The 24,842-nt window shown below is 40.6% G+C and overlaps 1 protein-coding gene across 2 annotated transcripts; it reads left to right on the forward strand.

Annotated features, from left to right (window-relative positions):
- Nucleotides 1–2,229: 2,229 nt before the first annotated feature.
- On the forward strand, nt 2,230–23,784 carry afap1 (actin filament associated protein 1). Of its 2 annotated transcripts, XM_052079648.1 has the most exons (18): nt 2,230–2,419; nt 6,590–6,718; nt 7,010–7,092; nt 10,608–10,716; nt 10,799–11,010; nt 11,194–11,373; nt 14,150–14,230; nt 14,412–14,484; nt 14,583–14,738; nt 15,789–16,000; nt 16,114–16,259; nt 16,355–16,469; nt 17,290–17,454; nt 19,066–19,195; nt 19,771–19,935; nt 20,280–20,470; nt 21,419–21,586; nt 21,701–23,784. In XM_052079648.1, exons 1-18 carry the CDS (start codon nt 2,356–2,358, stop codon nt 21,725–21,727), a joined length of 2,406 nt encoding a protein of 801 aa, XP_051935608.1. In that variant the 5' UTR covers nt 2,230–2,355; the 3' UTR covers nt 21,728–23,784. The 2 variants fall into 2 exon arrangements, with proteins under 2 accessions (XP_051935608.1, XP_051935617.1); XM_052079657.1 differs by lacking the exon at nt 17,290–17,454 and having other exon boundaries at nt 2,231–2,419.
- Nucleotides 23,785–24,842: the final 1,058 nt, after the last annotated feature.

A 24,842-nucleotide genomic window follows, 5' to 3' on the forward strand; every position in this document is an offset into this window, starting at 1 on the left:
TCATTTTACAATTAATATGAATATGTAAATTTATGTTTTAAAATGTGTAGCTACATTTTAAAACCATTTCTAAAAAGTCTTAAAAAACACTGAAGACCACTGACGTGAACACGACAATCATCCTATTAATTTTTTTTAAATAAATATTTACATGAGTGTGTGTGTGAGTGTGTTTTTATTAAAATCGAACGCTAATTCTAAGCGTTCTAACGTGCTGTCAACAAATAAGCCTCTCCCTCTTAGCGCTGATTGGCTGTAGGCCTTCACGTCATTTCCGGCCCAGCCTCTGATTGTCACCGGTCTGCGAACAATAAGCAACCTGAGAAAGTAGCAAGGTGAGCTTCGCTTGATCTAATTTCATCCTGTTTTTTTGTTTCCTCTTTAAGTTTTTGTGTGTATTGTCATATTTGTTTGGGTGAATTTTTACTCGAGAGAACATGTGGCTGGAGAGGAAAGTGGGGCTTCCTGGCTGCCCGGTTTGATGTGGGGGGCGTAGTATTGTATTGTTCTGTCATTGAGACAAATGGAAGCTAGTTTTATTGATCGTCAAACGGACGCACGACTTCTTGGCCAAAATGGGCTTTTCTCATACATGTTCCTTGTACTATTGTACAAAAATCACATTTCTACTGCTTTTTTATCTTTCGATTCTGTATATGCACGTGAGCAAGTTACATTTCAGTATGTTTGGGTCCCTAGGAGCAACCAAATGTCTAAATTAATTTAATTAATTAATTGTCTTTTTTTACTTAATCTTACTTGATTTGCATTTTTTTTGGGGGGGGGGGGTAAAATCTGCATGGAGTATGAATTATTTTTCATCACAATCTTCCAATTTTCGCACAATATTTAAGCATTTGTTCATGTAATGTTAGAAATACTTTTCTGAGCCGTTTCTGTCTTTGTACTCACGACCTTATGATTTTTTTCAAGATAGATAATGACTTTTTTTCTCGTACTAATATGGGGTCCCTCCCCTCACTTTTTCTCGTAATACTGTACTTTATTCTGGTGACATTTCGACATTCGATGGTGACTTGCAACATAAAAAAAATATTCTTGTGACACTACAATTTTTTCTCACGAGTTTACAAATTTTTACCATATTAGTATGTTTTATTTTCTCCATGAGACTCTTTTCCTTCCCTTTTCTTTTTCTCTTAATATTTAAGATTGATTCTTGTGATCTTATCACTTTTATTTTGCAAGATTAATAATTTCTTCTTGTGACATTACAAATGTAGGATTTTTTCCTTCCAAGATGCAACTTTTGTCATCTATAATGGCGGCTTTAGTCTCGTACTATTATGATTGTATTTGCATCTGTACTGTTTTACATAACATTACAGGTTTTTTTCTTTGAACGTTATGACTTTTCACCTTACTGCTGTCGCTTTGATCTCATGTGTTCTTGATACTTTCTAAATTAAATAAGATTTTTGGGTTGTCATTCTACAACTGTATGCTCGTGACATTACACACCTTTTTTCTTGTAATGTTTTCTTTTTTTCTCACAGATCTCGGACCTTACGATTTTTTTCAAGATAGATACGTTTTCTTTTATTATGACGATTCTTATTCTTGCAAATTACGAGTTTTTCTAGCATTATCACAACTTCATTTCTCGTAACAAAAACATTGTTCTCGTAATGTTCCAATCTTTTCTTTCTTTTCTATGATGCTTTTTTCTCGTATTATCTCTATTCTTCTAATATTATGACTTTATAAGTTTGTGGGGTTTTTTTCCCACAGCCACATAAAGTTAGTCATTTCAGGCATGTGTGCTGTGAGGACAAGGCCTAATTGTCTCCGAATGAAATTTGCCCAGCCAAGATGGCGCAACAAGTTTTCTTTCTCCTTTGTTTTAAAATGAAATGCCATTTTATTGTTGTATAATGTTTATTCTTGTCAAATGATGTTTCTTTTCCTCCCGATAGTAACTGCTTTATTGCAACTCTCGTAAAATTACGACTTTTTTAAACTTTTTTCTCTGAGTATTACCACTTTTTTTTCTTGTAGTATGATGGCATTTTTTAATCAGTATTTTTGTCTTATTAAGATGGCTGATTGCAGAAAACTTTATTCTCGTACCTTTGCACTTTATTTTGCAAGATTACGACTTTTTTAATGAATTGGCAAGGTTTTAACACCTATGGCATTTAAGGGGTACACGCGGTCGTTAGGATAAAAAAAAAACACCAAACAAATTTGTTAACTCCGAGGGTCCGTGAAGGCGTCGTGTCGAGGGCGGTGAGGAAAGACCACTGTGGGGGAAAGTGAGGAGGAGGAGGAAAAATCGGGGAAAAAACGCCTGCAACCACGGCGAAAAGTAACAGCGTGGATTTCTAACCGTGTATGCACCGTCGTTTGGCGGATTACATGATGAGGAGCGAGCCTGTGCTTTTTACATCCAGTGGGGGTGAGTTTTCTGACTGAGTTCGTGAGTGGACTCAACTTTGATTTTTTTTTTTGGGGGGGGGGACGTGACGGCGACATTTTCCCGTCTTGATGTACACAACGACTTCAATCTACATTTTTATACTCATCACTTTTGCTTCGTGTTTCGAGTTATCTGTCGCCTAAATGCGTCGGTTGTTGCTAGATGGATGTACTTGTACTAATTACGAACAGTGTTTGTGTTCAGAAGAGTATGGCTTATATAGGTCATAAGAACCTCCCCACCACGTAATGCACTCACCCACCTCGATTCACTTACCTTTTTTTTAACATCTACTTTCACACCTCCAGGCTACTTCCAGTCTAATTGGGGGGGGGGGCAACAGAGTGCCTGTAAATATGTCACTATCCACACCGCTAACAATTTTGTCGGTCTGTTCGCGAACAATGCAAACTCAATTCCACGGTGAAGCTGTTCGACAAGCTTTTCAAACAGTTTTTTTTTATAATCAAAACTTCTAAGTAGAGTCTTTTTCGGAGTACGTATACGTTTTCTAAGAAAGACAACTTTTTTTGTAATCGTTTCAACCAGTAGGAAACACAAAACTCAATTCACACTCAATTCAAGTCACAGTCTCACAAGAGAAACAAAGAAGGGAAATCACAAAACATATTTTCTGTGGGAATGAAATGTCTTTATGAAGATATTTTCTCATAAACTCGACTTTTTTGGAGCAATGTCACATGTAAGACACAATTGAAATTCGATTATTACTCACAACTTAGTAAAAAGTATTTTTAATGTAATTTTACATGGATAAAGTACAGACTTATTTGAATAAGTTTTTTTTCTCATCAATATATAGCTTTTTTTCAGGCAGAGGAAACAGCTCAAACTGAGTTAACGTGCTTCAGTCTGAATGTCACCGGTGTTACAACCCCTGCCCCCAAAAGTTAGCATGAAGTTGTGATTTTTACAAAAATGAAGTAGAACTTAACGTAACTATCATTTTTTCATCCATTGAAAACAATCTGTTTTTCAAATCAAACTGTGTTGACAGTGTTATTTCTGCAAAGGTACAACTTTATTCTCACGTTAGAAATTCGTCACTTGACTTTAGAAGCATTATAGAAGAAGAAGAAAAAGAAGAAAAACCTTTATTAGTCTCACAATGGAGAAATTCCCAATTCACAGCAGCAAAGTTATGAAAGTAAGAAGTAGCTTTATTCATGTAAGTTTACAAAGTTTTCCCTTTGAATGGTGCTTTCATATTCCTGTAAAATTACAGTTTTTCCCTCTCCCTATTTTTTTTTTACGTCATTGTTATGGTATGAGTATTTACTCTTCGAGTACTCACCGATACCAAGTACCTATACCACTTGTACTTTTGATATGCAACATGTCATTTAACACGATGACAATAAATTATGAACAAAGACCTTTCTTTGTCAAGCAGGTGATGATACACCACAGGTGTCAAACTCAAGGCCCAGGGGCCAGATCTGGCACGCCACATCATTTTATGTGGCCCGCGGAAGCAAATCATGTGTGTCAACTTTCATGATCTTTGTTAAAATCTGTATCAAAATAAAAAATTGTCGTGTGTAATAAGTAACGCTGAGATTTCGCAATAATTTGGTCATCCTGCTTGCGCTCACCTGAACAGTAATTGAACCAACTAATAAAGTTGACTGATTTGAACACTGGTGCTCCATCAATTTGTTGTGTGCGAATAATAATATGATGAGATGATTAAACTTTGGTTTTGGATTAAATGTGGTTTCATTGTCATAATGGCCCTCCCTGGGAAGACGTAACTCCAAAGTGGCCCGTGACGAAAATGAGTTTGACACCCATGTGATACGCCAATGTGTCAAACTGCCACAGTATAGCGCCAACTACTCTTGAAGAGGACTTCCTCAATGTCCGATTTTATTTGCCTTAAATATCAATGGCTGATATCTGCAGCCTCCTCGAGTAATGATACCTTCAAATTACAAATATTGATCGAGATTAGTAGAATTAGAATCAAGTGCAGACAACTGAAAAATCTATTCATCTGCATGAAGAATGTCTAATTCCCACCAGTGCGTACATGAATGTTGCTCACTGTGTAACACTCATATCATTCATCCCAGGCTGTTCGCAGTTTGCAGGCCTGTGGTTAGCAACCAAGCACTCTCTAATTATCGTTGGGGAAGAAATACCAGAGGGCGCATCTTCACTCTCTCCAAACTGACTTAGCCCTGATCCCTGCAGCTCCACGCGGAGGTTTCGCAGATGTATACTTTTGGGTTGGAAAACATCTGCTTGTAGGTTAAACCACCTGTTTGATAGCAATCAAGTTGGCCCTGTGATGTTTCGAGCGGGCTTTCAACGTAATGACGTGAGCACCGCAACGCTGTAATTACAGATCCGAGACTGCTCGTCTTTCGCCAGAAACTAATGCTGCTGCGTCGACCGTCCCTGTGATTTGTCCGTAACGTTCTCCCGTTGGGCGTATTGCCGAGTAAGGTTCAAGGAGAAAAATGCTTTCATAACTATGAGAAAAAAAATGTCATACAAGAATGGCATTGTAATACTTAAGAGTACGGGGGAAAAAAAGTTCGACGAGAGAAGCCATAGCTTTGACTAAAAAGAAGTATCACTTAAAAAGCTAAAATGTCTTCAGTACATGTTCTTTGACAATTAATGCATTTGGGACAAACTGAAAGAACAAAACGACACAATTGTGGGGGAAGGGGAGATGGACATTGTAAAGTTCAGAGAATACGGCTAACAACAAAACTTTTTTTTTTCCAGACTGCTCCCATTACAGGTATTAATTCCTTGAGGACCTCTAGTACTTTTGATACATAAAATTTCATTTCACAAAATGAGAAAAATAATTGTGAATTGTGAGACCTTTCTGACGCAGTTGATGATTCACAGATGTGTCAAACTGCTGCAGTATAGCGCCAACTACTGTTGAGGAGGACTTATTAGATGTCAGATTTTTTTAGTTTTTTGCCTATAAATATCTTTGGCTGATCCCGGTGCCCTTCACCACTACCCTATACCTTAAAATAAAGCGAGTATTGCTCATCCATATTTTTTGGAGTCATAAGTTGAAAGGAAAAAAAAATTGAAAATAATGTGATATTGTGAAGAAAAGTCAGAAATTTACAATGAAAGTGTATTAGAGCCACACCAAAAAGGATTTTTTAAAAATCTGTTATAAATAGTGTATTCAGTGATCCCTCGCTATTTCTCGGTTCGTTTATCGCGGCTTCAGTGCATCACTGATTTTTTTCAAATATATTCAGAAAAATTTTTTAAAAATTAAATTTAAGTCTGCAAACGGTCCAGGAGAAGCAGCGAAAGTCAGCAAAACAACAGCGAGTCACATAGAGCAACATATACAGTACTACATGTATATGTTTACTGTATTTTGTTATTCATATACTAACCTAACCTAACTTATACAGTATATGTTTGAATCTATTAGTATGCAGCATTAAGTAATGTTAATTACGACAAAATTTACTTCTACAAGCGTGTATACCATTAAATTTGGCCTTATAAATATTTTTTATATACTCATACACATGTACATATACCTGTATGGCGGGGTTCGCTAATTTGCAGATTTTCATCTATCGGTAGTTTCGGTCCACATTAACCGCGATAAACGAGGGATTACAGTATACTGTTAGGTCTTTACTGAAAAGAACATATGTGAAATTACTTGCAGAAAAGTTGCCAGATCATTAAATTCAGAGAAAAAAGTGGTGATATTTGGACTGCCGTGTCAAATTTTTGCCCCGGGCCAAATTGTAGTGTTAAATTTTCTAGGGGGGGGGGGCTTATGACTGAGAAAACATATCAATGTTTCATCAGCTCCTCGCGGTACACAATAAATTGATGGATACCGAGTTTTGTTCAACTATTGTTCAAGTTACTACAATAACATAACAAGAAAAAGCTTGCAGTATGTCAACATTATTATTTATTGTCTGTCAGAGATTTGGTTCTGACAAGTTCAACAAAGTGACTCGACTCAGGAAGCGATTGTCTTTTCTGCCGGCAGGAGGCGCAGTTTTCTTTGAAGCCCCTCTTGTGTTCTATTTATAAGATATGGCAATTTTAAATGTTGATACACATTTTAGCACCCATCAGGAAAGTTGACACATTGTATCGCTGGTTGTGCAGCAATGGAGGAGCTGGTGTACGAGCTCCGGCTGTTCCTTGACCTACTGGACCGGGAATATCTAAGTGCCGGAATCCGTGAGAAGAAAACACACCTCTCCAACATCCTCAATAGAGTCCTGTCGGAAAAAGGTAACACTCCGCTTTGCGACAAACGCTCGAGAGAGTATGACCCCCAAAATGAGATGTTTGGTAGTTTTGCTTCTGTTTGTGTGCCTCAATAAGTGCTGCTGTTTTGAGGAGCAACATAGTTCAAATGAGTTGACTATTTACTGTCCTTTACTCGCTATTGTTTTTATTTTTTATTGACCAAGCAGAGATGCCTTGTTTGTTCAAGTGTTCTATTCGTTCAAGTGGATGATGGGAACTGTTATTTGTTTTATTTGAAATACGTTTTTGGAACAATTGGTCACCTTTCCACAGATCCATTATGCAAAGCAGAGATCCACAGCGGACTACCCGCGCCGCCTCAGATGCCGTTGCCTGAAATCCCTCACCCCTGGCTGGTAAGACTGGATCCCAAATTTTTGTCTTTATAACACAATTACAAGGAAAAGGTTTGAGCTACTGATCAAGTCGTAAGACATTGCGGGGGGGGACACTTACCATAGGAAAAAGGTCGGAAACTTACCAAATAGTCGGGACTGTAATTTTGGAAGTAACATTTTTTTAAGTGTTTTTATTTTTATTTAAGTATTATGAGAAGAAATCATAAAATTCCAAAGGTAAGACATTGCTGTACGACAAGGAGAGACTTATTTGAACAAATGTTTGAATTTTATAAGCATAAAAAAAAACGTTTTCATATTACAAGAATGGAACATTTATAATGAGGAAAAACATAAATACGACGGGACATTGATAAAATAGTAGATAATACTTGCGGTTTTAAAGTTCCCGGACAGTTGGGATTTTACAAGAGTGAAGTTATAACATTAGAAGTAAAAAGCTTTGATTTAACTTCAGTAAAATTGCAAAAAGAAATTATTTTCAATTCAGGGAAAAAGAAAGAAATAATTGGGTTAAAAGTCAGAAAATCACATGGCAGAGAAGGAAGTAAAGTTGTGTTTTGTATGAGAAAAATAGATTTAATTTTACAAAAAAGTAAAGTGTTAATTATTACCCCAATTGCTGTTTTATGAGAAAAAAAAACTTGAGTAGGCAGTTCTACGTTGTCATGATTGGCAGTAAGAAATTGCACTACTACAAGAAAAATGTCGTCACATTCCCGATCGAGGCGTGGGAAAATAAATGCGGGCCAAAGTTAGAAAAGAGTTGTCACTTTCTCGGTGTGTGGATAACATGTCGTTATCTGCGAGTGAGACAAGTGAACTGTTTTAAGAGCGGGTCAGCACGGGGGAGAAAGAGACAGCCTCGACCACAGTCTATCCGTGACCCACGCCAGCACGGCCAAACCAGCGCACTTCAGCAAAGACTTCCAGCCTGCGGCTTTTCCGAGCTCCCGACAACGCGCTTTCCAGGCTGCACTGGCCATTTGGACGAATTGCAGCCTCTCCGGAGGAAGTCAGCTCTTGTTAAATGCTGCATTTACCAGGCAATTATTGCCATGCTGTCCAGTTTACAATTACAGTTCAGACAATCGTAGCCAGGGATCATTTGTGAGCCGACCAAGGATCACAGGTGACAGCTTGGTCGCATGTCAGTCACACCGCACCGAGATTTTTCACCTCTTTGAGAACGTCCATCTGTCCAGGAAAATGTTTGGCGGTCCTTCACCCCTCCTTACAGTTACGTCACGCGCTACGTTTTGCGCGGCCCTCCTATCGAGGGCGCGCAAATGATTTCCATATGTGTTGATGTTGGCGAGTGTTGCTGCCCCCACCCCTCTCTTCTCGCTAGCCCCCTCGGGGTGGGATCCTCCCTCTGCTTGGCAAGTCAACACACAGGGCATTGCGTCACGTGAACACTAAAATTCCAAAGCATACATCATTTTTTTGTTTTTGCCGGCTTTTGTTTTGCTCGGCGTATGTAGGTCACCAACATGTCGACACTTCTACTTCCCTGTTAGGAGATCTGGACTTGAGCACAATTTGCGTTATTTGTAAGCATCTTATTCTATTTAAATGGGTTGGACTCCTATGAAAAAAATAAGCATCCTGATTATATTGTTGGAGATTGAAATCACGATTATTAAAACGATTACTCATTCATTTCAAAATTTGGTATGTATTCAACTATCAAAGCTCAATTTTCCGCACTAAAAGGCGCACCTAAAAGCCTTCCATTCTTTTAAAAGCTCACAGCGCGCCTTAAAATCCGATGCGCCTTGTGTATGGTCATTACGGTAATATTTCGACCCCAAAATGGCTCCTTGCTCAAGACACGCTGACAACGCAGAGCTCAAACTTGAGTCGATCGGTTACGCAGTTGAACACGGAAATAGAGCAGCGGCAAGTGAGTTCAACGTTAACTAGTCAATGTTACCGGTATAACATGCTGTTGGTTGAGTGAACTGTGTCGCTGCTTTACTAAAATCAGTTTTACTGACATCTGATTGTTCTGTTGCCGTTTCCTTGAGCGTACCTCCGTCTAGTGGATGCATTGTAGATTGCGTCTTATAATGCGGTGCGCCCAATGTCTGAAAAAATTACAAAATAGGCCATTCATTGAGGGTGCGCCTTTTAGTGTGGAAAATACGGTACTCAAAACTACCATCGTATTCTCACGCCCTTTCATCACTGCATGTTGAACACTTTTTTTCTCCCTAATTCTTTTTGTCAAGTACAAAATGACCCTGTAAATTCATTCATTCATTCATCTTCCGAACCGCTTGATCCTCACTAGGGTCGCGGGGGGTGCTGGAGCCCATCCCAGCCGTCTCCGGGCAGTAGGCGGGGGACACCCTGAATTTGAATTTGATTGGTTGCCAGCCAATCGCAGGGCACACAAAGACGAACAACCATCCACGCTCACACTCACACCTAGGGACAATTTAGAGTGTTCAATCAGCCTGCCATGCATATTTTTGGAATGTGGGAGGAAACCGGAGCACCCGGAGAAAACCCACGCAGGCCCGGGGAGAACATGCAAACTCCACACAGGGAGGCCGGAGCTGGAATCGAACCCGGTACCTCTGCACTGTGAAGCCGACGTGCTAACCACTGGACTACCGGGCCGCGACCCTGTAAATGTCATGTGAAATTCAAACTCCTTGCATTTTCATTCTCCTAACCGGAGTACCCGGAGAAAACCCGCACAGCCAGGGGACGAATATGCAAACTCCACACATTAAGGCCGAGGTCGGATTCAAAACCACATGCTCTGCACTGTGATGTGGACGTGCTAACCAGTCCACCAGTCTTTTTGTTGTATGTTTTGTCCTGCTGTACACTCCATCTGCGGTGTCTTGAAACAGTGTAAAGGACACTTCGGGACAGCAGAATCCCATAAACAAGCGACATGGTGCATTCAGGGTACTTACACGTCAGGAACTTGTAAATGCACCGCGCCGTTCTGCACATGGTTTTTCTTTGATTCGAACATTTTAAAGATGAAGAAAAGCCTAAATCGAGCTCACCATTTTCATTTCCATTAGTCATCCAGCCCTGCTATTTAATATTATCCGGCCCTCCAGTCGAATGAACGCCTTACCACTAAAAGACATGAACTTCATCATCTTAACCGTGCCGGCATTTTCTGTTCATTTTTCAACTTGGACTTTCTGTTTTACAACTCTTAACTCAATTCCATTCATTGTTGCGAGGCGTAATTATACATCTCTCAAACCCAAAGTTGTCCTTGGCCTTTTCCTTGTTTTCATCAGTCGTGCGGTACCATGTAATTATTGTCTTTTCCCCCCTCGCAAACATTCCTTCAACTACACTGCATCTCTCTCTCTCTCTTTTTTTTTTTAATTAACTTGCATCATATCATTCAGCGCAGATTTCAGATTAGGTTCAGAACAGATACAGTGTAGATGTCATTCCAATGTTCTTTGTTCATTTTATGTCAAGTTGGGAATGTTGGTCCTCATTTTTCCCATGTTCTGTCCTCCTCATAGGCTCCAAATGATGGGCCTCCTCCTCTACCCAGCTCCTCTCTACCAGAAGGTTACTACGAGGAAGCAGTGCCTTTAACCCCCGGCAAAGCTCCGGAATACATCACCTCGAGTGAGTGCTGTGCACTTTCACATCAAACGCGTCGATCCACCTTTTTATTTTTTTATTTCGATCTGACGACCTCCGCTCGCAGACTACGATTCGGACGCTATGAGCAGCTCGTACGAGTCGTACGACGAGGAAGAAGAGGATGACAAAGGTCGGAAGACGCGCCACCAGTGGCCCTCCGAAGAGGCCTCCATGGATTTGGTGAAGGATGCCCGGATCTGTGCTTTCCTGCTACGTAAGAAACGCTTTGGCCAGTGGTCCAAGCTTCTCTGCGTCATTAAAGATAACAAACTTCTGGTGAGGACCGCTCCTTTAAAATCATTGCTTCATTATAAAATTAAAGTAAAACCCCTGCAGCAAGGTGACAAAATTGATCAACTGATTGTTATGTGGAAACAGGGACAGATTTAATGTCCTTTAAAGTAAAATGTTCTTTTTCCGCAAGTGCAACATCAGTGCTGTGTTGTTTTTGCCCCGCAGTGTTACAAATCATCCAAAGACCACACACCCCAAATGGAGCTGACCCTGTCGGGTTGCAGCATTACCCACATCCCTAAAGACGGCAAGAAGAAACGGCATGAACTAAAGATTGTCCATCAGGGGGCGGATGCCCTGGTGCTTGCCGTGCAAAGCAAGGAGCAGGCCGAGGAGTGGCTTAAGGTAACAATGTGCAACTATGATAAGGAACAATTATCCATCCATCCATCCATCTTCTACCGCTTAGATCCGGCTGGGTCGCGGGGGCGCAACAGCTTTAGCAGGGAAGCCCAGACTTCCCTCTCCCTAGCTACTTCTTACAGCTCTCCCCAGGTGATTCCCGAGGCGTTCCCAGGCCAGCTGGGTGACATAGTCTCTTCAGCGTGTCCTGGGTCTTCCTCGGGGTCTCCTCCCGATGGGAGATGCCCGGAACACCTCACCAGGGAGGTGTTCAGGAGGCATCCGAATCAGATGCCCAAGCCACCTCATCTGGCTCCTCTCAATGTGGAGGAGAAGCGGCTCGACTCTGAGCCCCTCCCGGATGACCGAACAATTATATCCATTTTTTTTTCCAGGATTAAAAAAAAAAAAGTCATAATCTTTGGGGGGGAAAAGTTTAATTTTACAACATCAAAAACAAAAATTGAAGTCAAAGTTTAAGGGGCGTGAAGAAACATTTTAAAAAGTGAATTATTTAATCCTCATCCTATTAGGACTTTTTTCTGAGTTGTGACTCTTTATTCATTGCGGGATATCAGATGCTGGGATTCGAGGAATTTTATTGGATTGGATAAAACTTTATTGTCAAATGTACGTTATATGTAACATGTAACATACAGCACAATATTGTGATACCAACGCATATTTTTACCTGATGTGGCACACAAAAATGACACCCGAGGTGCCTAGTAAAATCACATTCCTCCAGAAAAGTTAACCTGCATCTCTGATTTAGAAAAATAAGGAAAAAGAAGAGAAGAGTTGTTCTCATATTGTCCATTTTGTTATACAAAATGTGCCTTTCGTCTCTAGGCGTAGGCTTATATTCTCCCAAAAACTGCATTTTTTTCTGGAAAGAAATCTGACTATATTTCTGTCACAATATCCCTTTTGATCTAAAAAGAAAAGACTGATGATGCTTCACATTCATATCAGAGCTTTTATTTGGCCCACCGCTAAGGAACAAGTCATTGATGTGTGTTGTTCTGATTTTTTTCTGCTGCATCAGTTTCCATATGCAGGTGTGCTCTTAAAAAAAAAAAAAGCAGCATAGTAATTGATCACAAAGTATTTTTTGTGGAGCCCACATGTGACCAACTTTACGAGTCTCGACTTCAGAGGTTCCAGTGGACATGTGTCTGCCGCACTCGCTGTCTGCCAAATCCATGGAGCCGCAGCCTGTCATTTCCCCCTGCAAACATAATTGCCGTATACTCTCTCGAAGCCAAGAGCAGCGAGTTGAGCGGGCTCTGGCCCGCGCCACAGGAAGATGAGGGTGGATGTGCATGGACCAGCCTCAGTGGCAGATCCAGGTCCGCAGTGCACGAGGGTCACTGTAATGAACGCTGGCGCCCCATGCAGCACTGCAAATCTCATTAACCCTTACTTGGCACGATTGCACCAAGATTCCTGAGCCATTGTGAAACTCTGGGCCACTTAATGTGTGTAGCAGCGGTTTCACTTAGCAGCGTAAAATTTGGTAGGCATGCAACACAAAGACACAGAGAAAAAAAAGTCTCAAGAAGCCATGCCTGAAAAGACGCGGCAAGTCTGCCATTTTGTCTTCTAGCAGCCATTTTAAGATCGTTTTGGTCATTCACTGGGGTCACAAATTCGGAGGTCATTTCCACCTTGAAAAGCATCGGCCCCAACCTGCAAAAAACCACCCGAAAACCATTTTAAAGAATGAGATTATTTTCCTTCCAGAAGGCATCCCGGTGACTTGGAATACAGTAAACGGAAACCGGAAGCTTTGACGTCTCTGTATTTTTCAACAGAAAGATAATGCACACATAATGCACCATAAGATGGTGTGCATTAATTTGCATTTGCTTAACCCTGAATTAATTGAATACATTTTTTAAAAAGAGCTTTTTTGTACATTTCTTACATATCTTTTTTTTCCACGTGTTGGTTGAAAAGAAATTGTGTTCTCATATTTTGAAAAAGTAGGGAATAGATTGTACGGATCTGTTTTCAAAAGTAGTCAGTTGAAGTAACAAGTCATTCGAAAAATAGATACTCAAGTAAAGTACATCTTCTATCTTCTATATATATATTGCGCGTCGTCCCGCACGCGGTCTGTCCTTCCGTCTGTCCCTTTTCAAAACGTACCTACTTCACCGCGCCGCCACTGCGCCGCTCAGGCAGTGGCTCACTACGATCGCGCTGGCATCTTAGGGAAAAAATGTTGTCTACCCACAAGCATTGCAATGAAATTGTTAGTTATTTAGTAGAGCTAAACATCTCTTTATTTTCGCGATAAGCAATGAAGATGAACAAAAAGTTGAACCAAGCAACAACACTTTTGTGGGCCGAAGGCCCACCTTACCAGCCTTCCGCAGGAACTAGCTGTTGAGCCGCCCGGAGGGCGGCGAACCAGCTAGTACATACAGTATAACTGGAAACATTCTAGATTGACTAGTGGTCATAAATGTGGAAAATCTGTGAACTCTCCATTTTCCTTCAAAAGCTAGAATACATTTGCAAGCAGACCTTCGTGGACTCTGCCCTGTATACTTATGTAATCTTAATGAATGAGCATCTTAACTGTGTGGAAATATTTCAGGATTCCTAATCCAGCCATGTTTTATGGCCTAACTTTCCACTTGCCAAGCGAGGCTCAGCTCCATATAAACTCATCCGCAATCCGCAGAATGTGTGTCGATTTTCCACTTCTTTTAATGATGATGACAGTCTCTTGTGGCTAATGCTGTGTTACTGTATTACATGTTTCTAGGTCATGAGAGAGGTGTGCGGTAATGGGACATTTGAATTGGACCGCTCTGGATCCCCAGTCCACAAACCTGAACTGGAAAAGGTAAAACCATTAAAATAATAATTATATCAATAATAATTTTACAATCAGCAGATTACCATGTTGGAAGTCAAACTGGACTCAAGAATCGATTCTTTGGCGTCCCACTATGTTTTGACATTTCCCGCATTCTTTTACAGGTTTTTAGTTTTTAATTAAAACAATTTTGGTCCACTATTTTTAGAAATCCTCATGTGACAGGCCAAGTTCAGACGGTGAAGCACCGCACGAGAACGGACATGTCGATAAGGACCATGGTACGTAGTAGCACTATGGAGGCTTTTTTATTGTATTTATTTGTTAATTGCAATCCGCGTGAATCCATCTATGGCATCCTCCTACGGTGGCATTACAGGAAAAGGAAAGAAAAATTCCAAGTCAGAGCAGGGCAAGACGGGGACTGTTGGGAAAGGCGCTGGGAAGAAGATCACCAAGATCATCGGTCTGGGCAAGAAGAAGCCGTCCATGGATGAGCAGACTTCGTCAGCAGAGGAAGATGTACCCACATGCGGTAAGTTCTGCACTACTTGCAGTGGTGAAAAATAACAAAGTATAAATACTTTGTTACTGAACTCACGTAGATGTGCCATGTATCTATACTTTACTTCGAGATTTATATATTGGATTACTTTTTGAATTTAACTCTCTAAATTTGAAAACATGAATAATGATGACAACACTTTTTTTTTTACATATTTGAGAAATAAACGGAACGGTGCATCACATTCCCAGAAATTCCTAATTTTTACAAAAAAAAAGTGGTGGCCTCATACGACCGTAGTTTAATTTGAAAAAAGAAATGTCAAGTGTTTTTTTAATAAAGACAAACGTAGGCCTACTCTGTAATATTGTTCTTTACAAAATCAGTACAAGATAATTACATTGAATGTAAGGAATGAAACAGTTTGTGGTTAATTCATTAGGGGTCTTCTGCTGTGTGTGACTTCAACACCAGTTGGCATTTTAGTATTTTTGACATACTGTACTGTATTTGCCTCCTCCTGACACATTTCTTGACAGATTCATCCATCCATTTTCTGAACCGCTTAATCCTCACAAGGGTCGCGGGGTGTGCTGGAGCCTATTCGAGCCGTCTCTGGGCAGTAGGCAAGGGACACCCTAAACCGGTTGCCAGCCAATTGCACGGCACACAGAGACTAACAACAATCCGTGCTCACACTCACACCTAGGGACAATTTTAAGTGTTCAATCAGCCTGCCACGCATGTTTTTGGAATGTGGGAGGAAACCGGAGTACCCGGAGAAAGCCCACGCAGGCCCAGGGAGAACATGCAAATTCCACAGAAGAAGGCCAGAGCCGGGATCGAACCCGTGACCTCTGCACTGTGAGGTCGACTGGTCCACCGAGCCATCCACCACTTGACCACAGAGCCGCCCCATTTGAACAAATGTCATGAATTTCCACAGCATTTCAACTTAGTGTAGCCTCTCCAGCATTCAAATTCCCAAACCGTTATTTCACAACAAATTGATGGTTTGACTCAAATTGTGCAAAACAGCCCATTGCAATAAGTTCCTAACTTCTGGTTTCTCATTGAAAGGCTACCTGAATGTGCTGTCCAACAATCGCTGGCGGGAGCGCTGGTGCCGTCTCAAAGACAACCAGCTGCTGCTACACAAGGACCAGGATGACCTGAAGAGCCACATCGCTTCGCTGCCCCTCCGAGGTTGCGAAGTCAGCCCCGGCCTGGACCACAAGCACCCTTTTGCCTTCCGCTTGCTCCGCAATGGTCAGGAGGTGGCTGTACTGGAGGTACTTGAAGCTGTCATCTGCATCAAGGGATTTTTTTTCCAATAACATATGGACATAAATGTTTAGAAAAAAGAAAGAAAGGACTTTGTTTCATCAATCTCATTTCTGTCCAGGCATCTTCCTCTGAAGCCATGGGTCGCTGGCTGGGGGTCTTACTGGCCGAGACGGGCTCCACCGCAGACCCGGCCACCTTGCATTATGACTACATTGACGTGGAGACCACCGCCAATGTGATCCAGCTGGCCAAACAATCCCTCTGGTGAGAGATGTGCAACGGGTGGCCCCATCAGAAATCAAACTAGCCAATTGCCTACGGTCAGAATTGTTGAAATTACTTATTAATGTTTCTTCCAGTTTTACCAGTAAGCGTGCAGTCTCCCCTAATCCATACTTGGACAATCCCGTCAGCAGCTATGCCTGCCCCAGCGGGATGGCTCTGCACTACCATGACGTACCCATCAATGGAATGGTAAGGCTCACGTTTCATTCAATTTGGGGTGATGGAAGAGAGAAGAGAAGTGGTCATTTCAACTCACAAAATAAAGACTCTAAATAGACCACTTGGTCTTCACTTCACAACATGAAATTTGGTAAGAATGTCAATCATGAGAAGACTCACAAAAAAGTCTCTAGAAGCCATGCTTGTAAAGGCTCTGGAAGTTGACCATTTTGGTTAAACACAGCCATTTTCACCATTCACTCAAATTTGAAAATTCAGCCTTGAATCCTGTTGCTCGAAATTTGGTAGGCATGTCAGTCATGAGGTGACCCACAAAAACATTTCAAGCAGCTATGCTTATAAACACAAAGAAAGTCCACCATTTTGGTTGGAAGTAGTTGTGCGCCCAACCAGATTTGGTTTTTAAAAAATCCATAAATCCTCCCAAAGCTAGTTTCACTTGGCAACATGAAATTTGGTCGGCATGTCAATCTTGAGCAGTGCCACAAAAAAAGCCCTCATAATCCATTTCCGAAAAGATACAGGAAATCAGCCATTTTTTTAAGATGACAAACTTACTCTATAGGGTTTGGCCAGTTGCTATTTCGACTTTCAAATTTGAAGCTTGTAGACAGGACACATGGACAACACTTAATCCCTTAAAATGTGCCTTTTTGTCACTGTGTGTGTTCTGAGCTTGGCAACTAAATTTGATGACTGGCACTAATGGGCATTCGGTGTGAAGGCCCCCTGTCCAAAAATGCTCATAATCTACTAACATTTCTTCTTCTAACACCCTTCTATTGCCTTGCATCTTCTCTTTGCTTCCACTCTTGGCATTAATGTGCAGCACTCCAGTCCCAGCACAGGTGGAAAGGAAGCGCACGATGAGAACTCCTACGAAAACGTGCCCTCCGCCACGCTGACCGTCTCAACAAATCACTATAAAACGCCTGTTTCGAAAGTCTCTTCTAAATTCCTCACTGCTGATACTAAAACCAAAGCTGCTACTCAGGTGACTAACATTGTGTGACACTTTTGGCTATTAAAATTCAATTTTTTTTAAAAAATGCTTCTTTCTTATTAACAAGCTTCTCCTTTCACTTGAAACTTTTTTCAATCAGAAAATTTGCAAAGAAGAAGACAGGCCAGAAGATATCGGCCTGTGGCTTTTACATACAATACAATACATGCTGATTTATATAGCGCTTTCACAACAGCGGCAGCTGTAACAAAGCGCTTTACAAAACAGTTAACATAAAGTAAAATAATAAACACAACACATAACATAAAACACGGACAGTCGTGCAGTCCTAACCACTTTTCCGTCACATGCTTTGTTGTTTCAAGCGGTTTGAGATGAAAGAGGAGAGAATCAAAGTGTCCTTTAACCAGTGGATCAGAGACGTCATGCTCAAAATGTGCACACGTCGGCTACAAGCTAAGTTTCAAAGTCAACAAGAAGCTGTAGCATCCATTGACGAAAAAAGAGATTGGTTCACTTCTCCTGTCCCATGGAAATCCATTTCAATTCCAAGCGGCAACTCACGGTTCCAAATACGCATCGGCGCTCTTCGCCAACGCTCCTCTCTCCTCATCCTCAACTTCAGCGGCCATCCATCCAGCCGCACCAACGCCAACTGTCCAACAGCGCCTACATAGCCACTGAACAAAACGGGGTTGTGAAAAATGCTGCCCATTACTGGCGCAAAAAACACAAGCGCCCCAGGTCTGTCCAGCACCGACAATCAATGGCGCCGACATTCCTCCCAATCAAAATCTGTGCTGGTACAGGCGTGCTGCCGAGAAGGCGCAACCACCAAGCACAGAAACTGCTCCTTTGATGAATGTCGTGGCCAAAAAGCGCTGAAAACAGTCCATATCAGGTCCACACAATGAAACGACAAACAACATGTGACAAAACAAAAGACAAAAACAGCAAAAAAGAACAAAAAAGCAAGAGCACTGAGATGGCAGTAAATGTGTACGCTTTCACAAGGCATCACTGGTCATGAAAGCCAGCTTTTTACAGGATCTAACACATATTCAGGAATGTGCATGTCTAACATGTCCTGTATTTTTTGTGTTGCAAGTATTATACGCATCGCCACCAAGTTGCAGCTCCAATAATAGTGCCGAAAGCTGGAAAATTGCCTTCCCGATGTCATCCCTGCTAGGGAATTATTATTACCAATAATAATTCTGTGATCTGCGGCTGGAATTTATGATTGTTTGAATAATCAAACTAATCTGTTTGTTTTATTGTCGATTAATCAAATTCTTTTTTTTTTAATGTGATTTTACTTCAGGGTTTTTAAGATGGAAAATTGTCAAAGATGTTGACTTGTTCTCGAAAGTCAAAGCATATCTTTGCAAAAGGTTGCAAATGTCTTATTTTGAAGGAAAAAGCCCAACAAAGATAATCATCCATCCGCTTTCATGGAGGACTGCAGAAATCTGAGAATATTTACTGTTGAGAGGCTGACATTTTTTGCATTTGGACAATTTAAAGTTTAAAAAGGTCTCCAAACGATTAATCAATAATCAAAACGTATTATTGATTCATTTGACAAACGATGAGTTGTCAGTTAATCATTGCATCTCTACTGTGTTCTGTTCCAACTAGTTGAAGGGAAAGAAGGGAACCACTAGCAATGGGTTTGCATTCAAACAGAAGGCAGATCCAAGAAGTCAGCAAAAGAAAAACGGAGTCGCTGGTATGAACGGGACAATGTCACTGAAACGCAATAACTCCAGTAAGTACCACGAAATGTGTGATTCTTGGTTGCACTCGAATAATCATTCCGTCTCAATCCGAGGTGCGTGTAAGTTAACAATAACAAATATGTGTCCATGAAGACTGCGATTGGCTGGCAACCAGTTCAGGGTGTACCTTGCCTACTGCCCGAAGACAGCTGGGATGAGCTGCAGCACGCCCGGGACTCTTGTGATGATAAGCGGATTAGCAAATTGATAGATGGATCTATGAAGACGAAAGAGATGAAATGCTGTTTCTGTCAATGATTATTTGATTTGAAGGGAGGAGTAGAAGCGGCAGTAAAAGAGGCCAAACTTTAAATGTCAAATAACCTATTTGACCTGACTATGCCGTGACAAATTTAATCTGGATCCAGACTGGCTACAATTGAAATTTACCGTGGGAAATTGTAAAAAAAAAAATATTTACACAATTGCATCCCTTTTAAATCTTATCCACACAGAACCGAATTTGCTACATCAATGTAGGGTTCAAATCTACAATGTCAAATTTAACCTGGATCTCATCCAAATTGCATCCCTGGCACCAGTTTCAATCTAATTTGTGTTCCAGATGCAGAGCAATGTAAATATGGGAAAAACCGCGTGGAGGCGGATGCCAAGCGGCTGCAGGCCAAAGACGACGAGCTGACCAAGAAGAAACTCGACATCAGGAACCATCTGACCGCTCTGAAGAAGGAACGCAAGGACCTGCGCAGCGCAATTGAGGCAGCTTCAGGTGAGACGGAGGATAGAGGCCTGCCTGCCTACGTGCCCAAAACGACTTCAGTGTTTCCTCACTATATGGCGGCTCATCTGTCCCCATACCGCTCTGTCAGCACGTTTATAGCCATCAGAAATATGAACTCCGTTTGTGTTCAAATTCCCGTTGCTTCAAGCATTATATCACCGCCTCATAGATGCAATTCGTTTGCCCGTTGGTGGCGTTTCCATTAAATTAAGCATGAGCATTAAGCTAGCGAATTTAAAGGTAAAATGATCTCGTTGTTTTAAAAACACAATGTGTACTTCTCATTGTTTTCCAATTCGTTGGACAATAACGTTCAACTGATTCGTCCACAGGCAAGCGATCGCAGGCCTCCCTGTCAGAACGTCTGAAGAAGGTGGAGGACGAGTGCAGGCAGAAGGAGGAGGAGCGAGTGAACCTGGAACTGGAACTGACCGAGGTCAAAGGCAGCCTGAAGAAGGCCCTGAGCGGAGGTGTCACACTGGGCCTCACCATCGAACCCAAAACGGCTCCGGCAGCGGTCCAGGTCACGATGCCTACACAACAATTTCAAATTGATATGTTTGCTTTATTTTGGGGGCGGCCCGGTAGTCCAGTGGTTAGCACGTCGGCTTCACAGTGCAGAGGTACCGGGTTCGATTCCAGCTCCGGCCTCCCTGTGTGGAGTTTGCATGTTCTCCCCGGGCCTGCGTGGGTTTTCTCTGGGTGCTCCGGTTTCCTCCCACATTCCAAAAACATGCTTGGCAGGCTGATTGAACACTCTAAATTGTCCCTGGGTGTGAGTGTGAGCGTGGATGGTTGTTCGTCTAAGTGTGCCCTGCGATTGGCTGGCAACCGATTCAGGGTGTCCCCCGCCTACTGCCCGGAGACGGCTGGAATGGGCTCCAGCACCCCCCGCGACCCTGGTGAGGATCAAGCGGTACAGAAGATGAATGAATGAATGAATGCTTTATTTTGGATCTTTAGTTAGGTACCTTTTTTATTTTTTTCCTCCCAAATGTACACATCTATTCAGACAAAATTGTAACTTCATTTTGACTTTATCCTTTTAATTTTAATATGATTTATATTTTCTTGTAAAATTACTGGTTATCTTTCCCCTGAAATTGACTTTTTCTTCTAAAACACTGAATGGTAAATGACAGTTTAATTTCTCAATTTTGTCTTTTTCATCATAATATTGAATTGTGTGTGTTCTTCTAAAATTGAAAACAAAATTCTTGTGGCATTACAACTGTTTTCAGGTGAAAGTATATCTCGTGACGTTGGGAATTTTCTTGCACCATCGCAATATTTTTATCTACATTTTTGTTCTCATCAAGAACTGTAGCTCGGTTGCTTTTTCTGACTATTGTAATGCAAGAGGCAACCATGCGCTGCAATAGATGAAATAGTATATTTTGTGTACATCCGTTTGCACGTTACCAAGTTCATCCAGTAACTGATGTTTCTCCCCGGCGATGTTACACTGCAGTCGCCAGCGTCATTACGACGGGTCCAGGAGTCTTCGCCCTTTTCCAGCTGCGACACCAGCGACACAGAGACCTGCTCCCTGCCTGTGAACAGCGCCTCCCTGCTCCGCCGCCAGCAGGGCCTCCCCAAGGCCACGCCAGTCCGAGGACACGTCCTGAGGAAGGCCAAGGTCAGCGGTAACACAAAGACTAAAGGAATAGCGACAATAATAAAGTAGCGCCTGTTCAATTGATACAAATCATATTTTGTAAACTAAAGAAATGTTTGTCTGTTTGTTTTCCAGGAATGGGAGCAGAAGAGTGGAACATAGAGCCCTTGAACTTGCTCTTAGGTTCTCATCTTTAGGAGACATTGCATATGTACGGTATTTATTTGAGATGGTCCTTACACACTTTTTTTTCAACCCCCCCTCCCCAAAAAAACAAAACAAAACAAAGAAATTATGGTTTTCAGACACTTTTCTCCTGCATGTTTAATGTACATACTGTTTCTGTGCGTATTGTGTCGCCTTTTTGTGCTTTTTTTGCTCAAATGTTTCTCTCCACATTCCAAATCCAATATTTATTTGTAAATGTTTCCAGAAAAGAGGTTGTAGCTTCCTTCTATTTATGTTGATATATTTAAAGAATATATGTCGAAAAGGAATTTCTTTACACCGCAGGTTTCACACACTTAGTTAGACCCTTGCAGGTGAGACATTTTGGGTCCAGACCCAAACTTTAGGAAACCTTCCTTAACATGTTCCTACTGGTGCTTTATTTGGAACACTTATCGCTCCTAATCGCTCCCAATTACAAGCAGTCTGAAAAGAAAAAAAAGTTATATAAATACTTGACCAATCCCAGTTCCTTGTCCATTCCGTTTTCATTTTACTGACGCGATGATAATACTTTATTTCAATTTCACATCGCCATAGTTGGCATTTTATGAGGAAAAATAGTCTTGTTTTACACAACGAAACGAATTCTCATTTACAGAGAAAATGAAAATATTCGGAGATCAAGTTTTAATTTGGGGAAAATAGTACAACATAAAAAATTGCAAATTGAAAAACAAGTTTACAATTTCCGAAAGGAAAAAAAAAATCTCAATTCACAAAGAAAAACACAAACTTCAAAGATTGTTGCAATTTTACGAGAATGAAGACCTAATTTTACAAATGGAAAAAAATCTTTATTTACAAAGTAAAAGACAAAATTTTGGTCATTTTACCCGAAAAAGTCAAAATTTCAACATACAGTTGCAGTTTTACCAGAAATAAGTCTTCATTTAACCATAAATAAGGCTGTGTTTAAAACATGAATGAATTGAATCGAGTTTCATTTTCATAGCTCGATTTTGATTCATAAAATCTTAAATTGATCCTTTTAATGCATCTTTTCCCCACATTTTCACGTGTCTTCTCCCCTGAGGCGAGATCTCGTCACCTCGCGAGAGTAGCGTATCACTCCAACACATGGTGGAAAATCTGAAATCAATGCCAACAAGCTTGAAGGCAGATGTCGGGAATTTTTTTTTTTTCCTTTTTGTTTTAAGAATAATACATGTATAGACGGCAATAAACTGAAAACCCTGCGAGACAATCACAGGAATGTGAATGTCAAGACTTTACAGTGTGTTTCCACCACTTTATTGACACCGCCTGCCCTCTGGTTGAAATTGATTTAAATTATTGATTGTTTTGATCAGTTCATTTTCAATAAAACATACATCATTAATGCACCTGCATTGGGTTCAATTCTTATTCATACTAATGCAGCAGGTTAGAAGTTTCTACAATTTGAAGCATTGCTTATTCTGAGAAATTCTTCCATATGAAAGTTTGATTGGGTACTGCATGAAATCCTCAAGTGAATCAAAAGGCAAAGAGAATCGTAAATCGAATTGAATGGAAATCTGAATCGATACCCAGAATGAGCAAAAATCCAATGTTAAAAAAAAAGGAAATTGATTACAAATAAAAGTTTGGAGATAAAGTTGTCATTTTGGGAGAATCTCACCTGAAATAACGCAATATTACAAGGAAAAAAAATCTCATTTATCTTTTCAGTTTGGCCCTAATGGTCCTTGGTTGTCTTGTAAAAAAAAGATAATATTTAGTTAGTTTGATGCTGTTAGCATGATGTGGCTTTTTTCTGCCAGTAAATGTGAACCTCCCATATGTAGCATAGCTTATCTGATTTGGGGAGAAATAAGTTTGTCCTGTTTGTTTATTTGTGTTTGGGGTTTTTTTGCACCTTATAAATGTTGTACTTTATTTTATATTGGACAGTCGTCACCTTGATGACGGTAACATTCTTTGTACATAGTTCGAGAGACCTGTGTTTACTGAATTACAGTATATCAATAAATATCTTCTTAAATTGCCTTGTTGCTATTGTAAATTCATGTACAAAACACAACATTTATCAATCAAACTTTGTTTATGGAGCACTTTTCATACATATAAATGCAACTGAAAGTGTTGTGCAATTAAAGCTTCAAAATTACAACAAAAAGAGGGACACCCCCCTCAACATACACGGATATATATATCCCCACATGCATGCCTATGCCTGCACACACATTTAGCTATATATTACAAATCACTATATTATATGCTGTACTGTACATTTTACTCGATACAGTCGAGTACTTTAATAGCAAGTAATATTAAAATCCTCTCATTCAAACAATAAAACTAAAAATCAAGTCCCATGCTGAGTCAAAAGCCACAGAATAAAATTTTGTTTTAAAGATGAGCAGCGAGGGGCCTTGCTGAACGCTCAATTGGAGGTCAATCCAAAGAGAGGTACCAGCAACGGAAAAGGCTCGATCCCTTCTGAGCCTCCGCTTTGTTCTTGGTACTGCACCTCTAATAGTGTGGTTCGCAGACCTGAGGCACTGAGCAAGTGAGTTGGAGTGGAGGAGCTCCTCCTTATTCTCCTTGCTCCACTCTAATACAGAAACCCTTTTGTCTCACTCTATATAGGTCTTCAGTTGTATAAGGTGAATTTCACATACGTACTCTCAAATTGTAACTTTTCTTGTCTTTGTAGTGTATTCAATTAAATATAGTTTTTTATTTGATTTACAAATCGTTTTTTATTGTTCTTATTTATTTAACAAAACGTCCCAACTTGGAAATCGGTTTGTGCGTGCGTGTGCGCGCGTGTGTCTGTGTGCGTGCGTGTTTGAGTGCGTGGGTGTGTGTGTATGTGTGTATATCTATATATATTGTTTGTTTGTTTATTGAACATAAAACATATACAGTAATAATTTGACAGAAAATAAGGTAGATAAAAAAGTAAAAAGAAAGAAATCAGTCTTCATTCAACACAGTTATGTTCAAGGGAGTAGGATGAAGTAAAAAAACTATATCTAAAAATGTTCATATGTGTTCATATCTACTAAATCATTTTTATATCAATCAGAAAAGAAAAAAG

Source organism: Hippocampus zosterae, chromosome 1, assembly GCF_025434085.1.
Source record: "Hippocampus zosterae strain Florida chromosome 1, ASM2543408v3, whole genome shotgun sequence".
NCBI classification, from domain to species: Eukaryota; Metazoa; Chordata; class Actinopteri; order Syngnathiformes; family Syngnathidae; genus Hippocampus; species Hippocampus zosterae.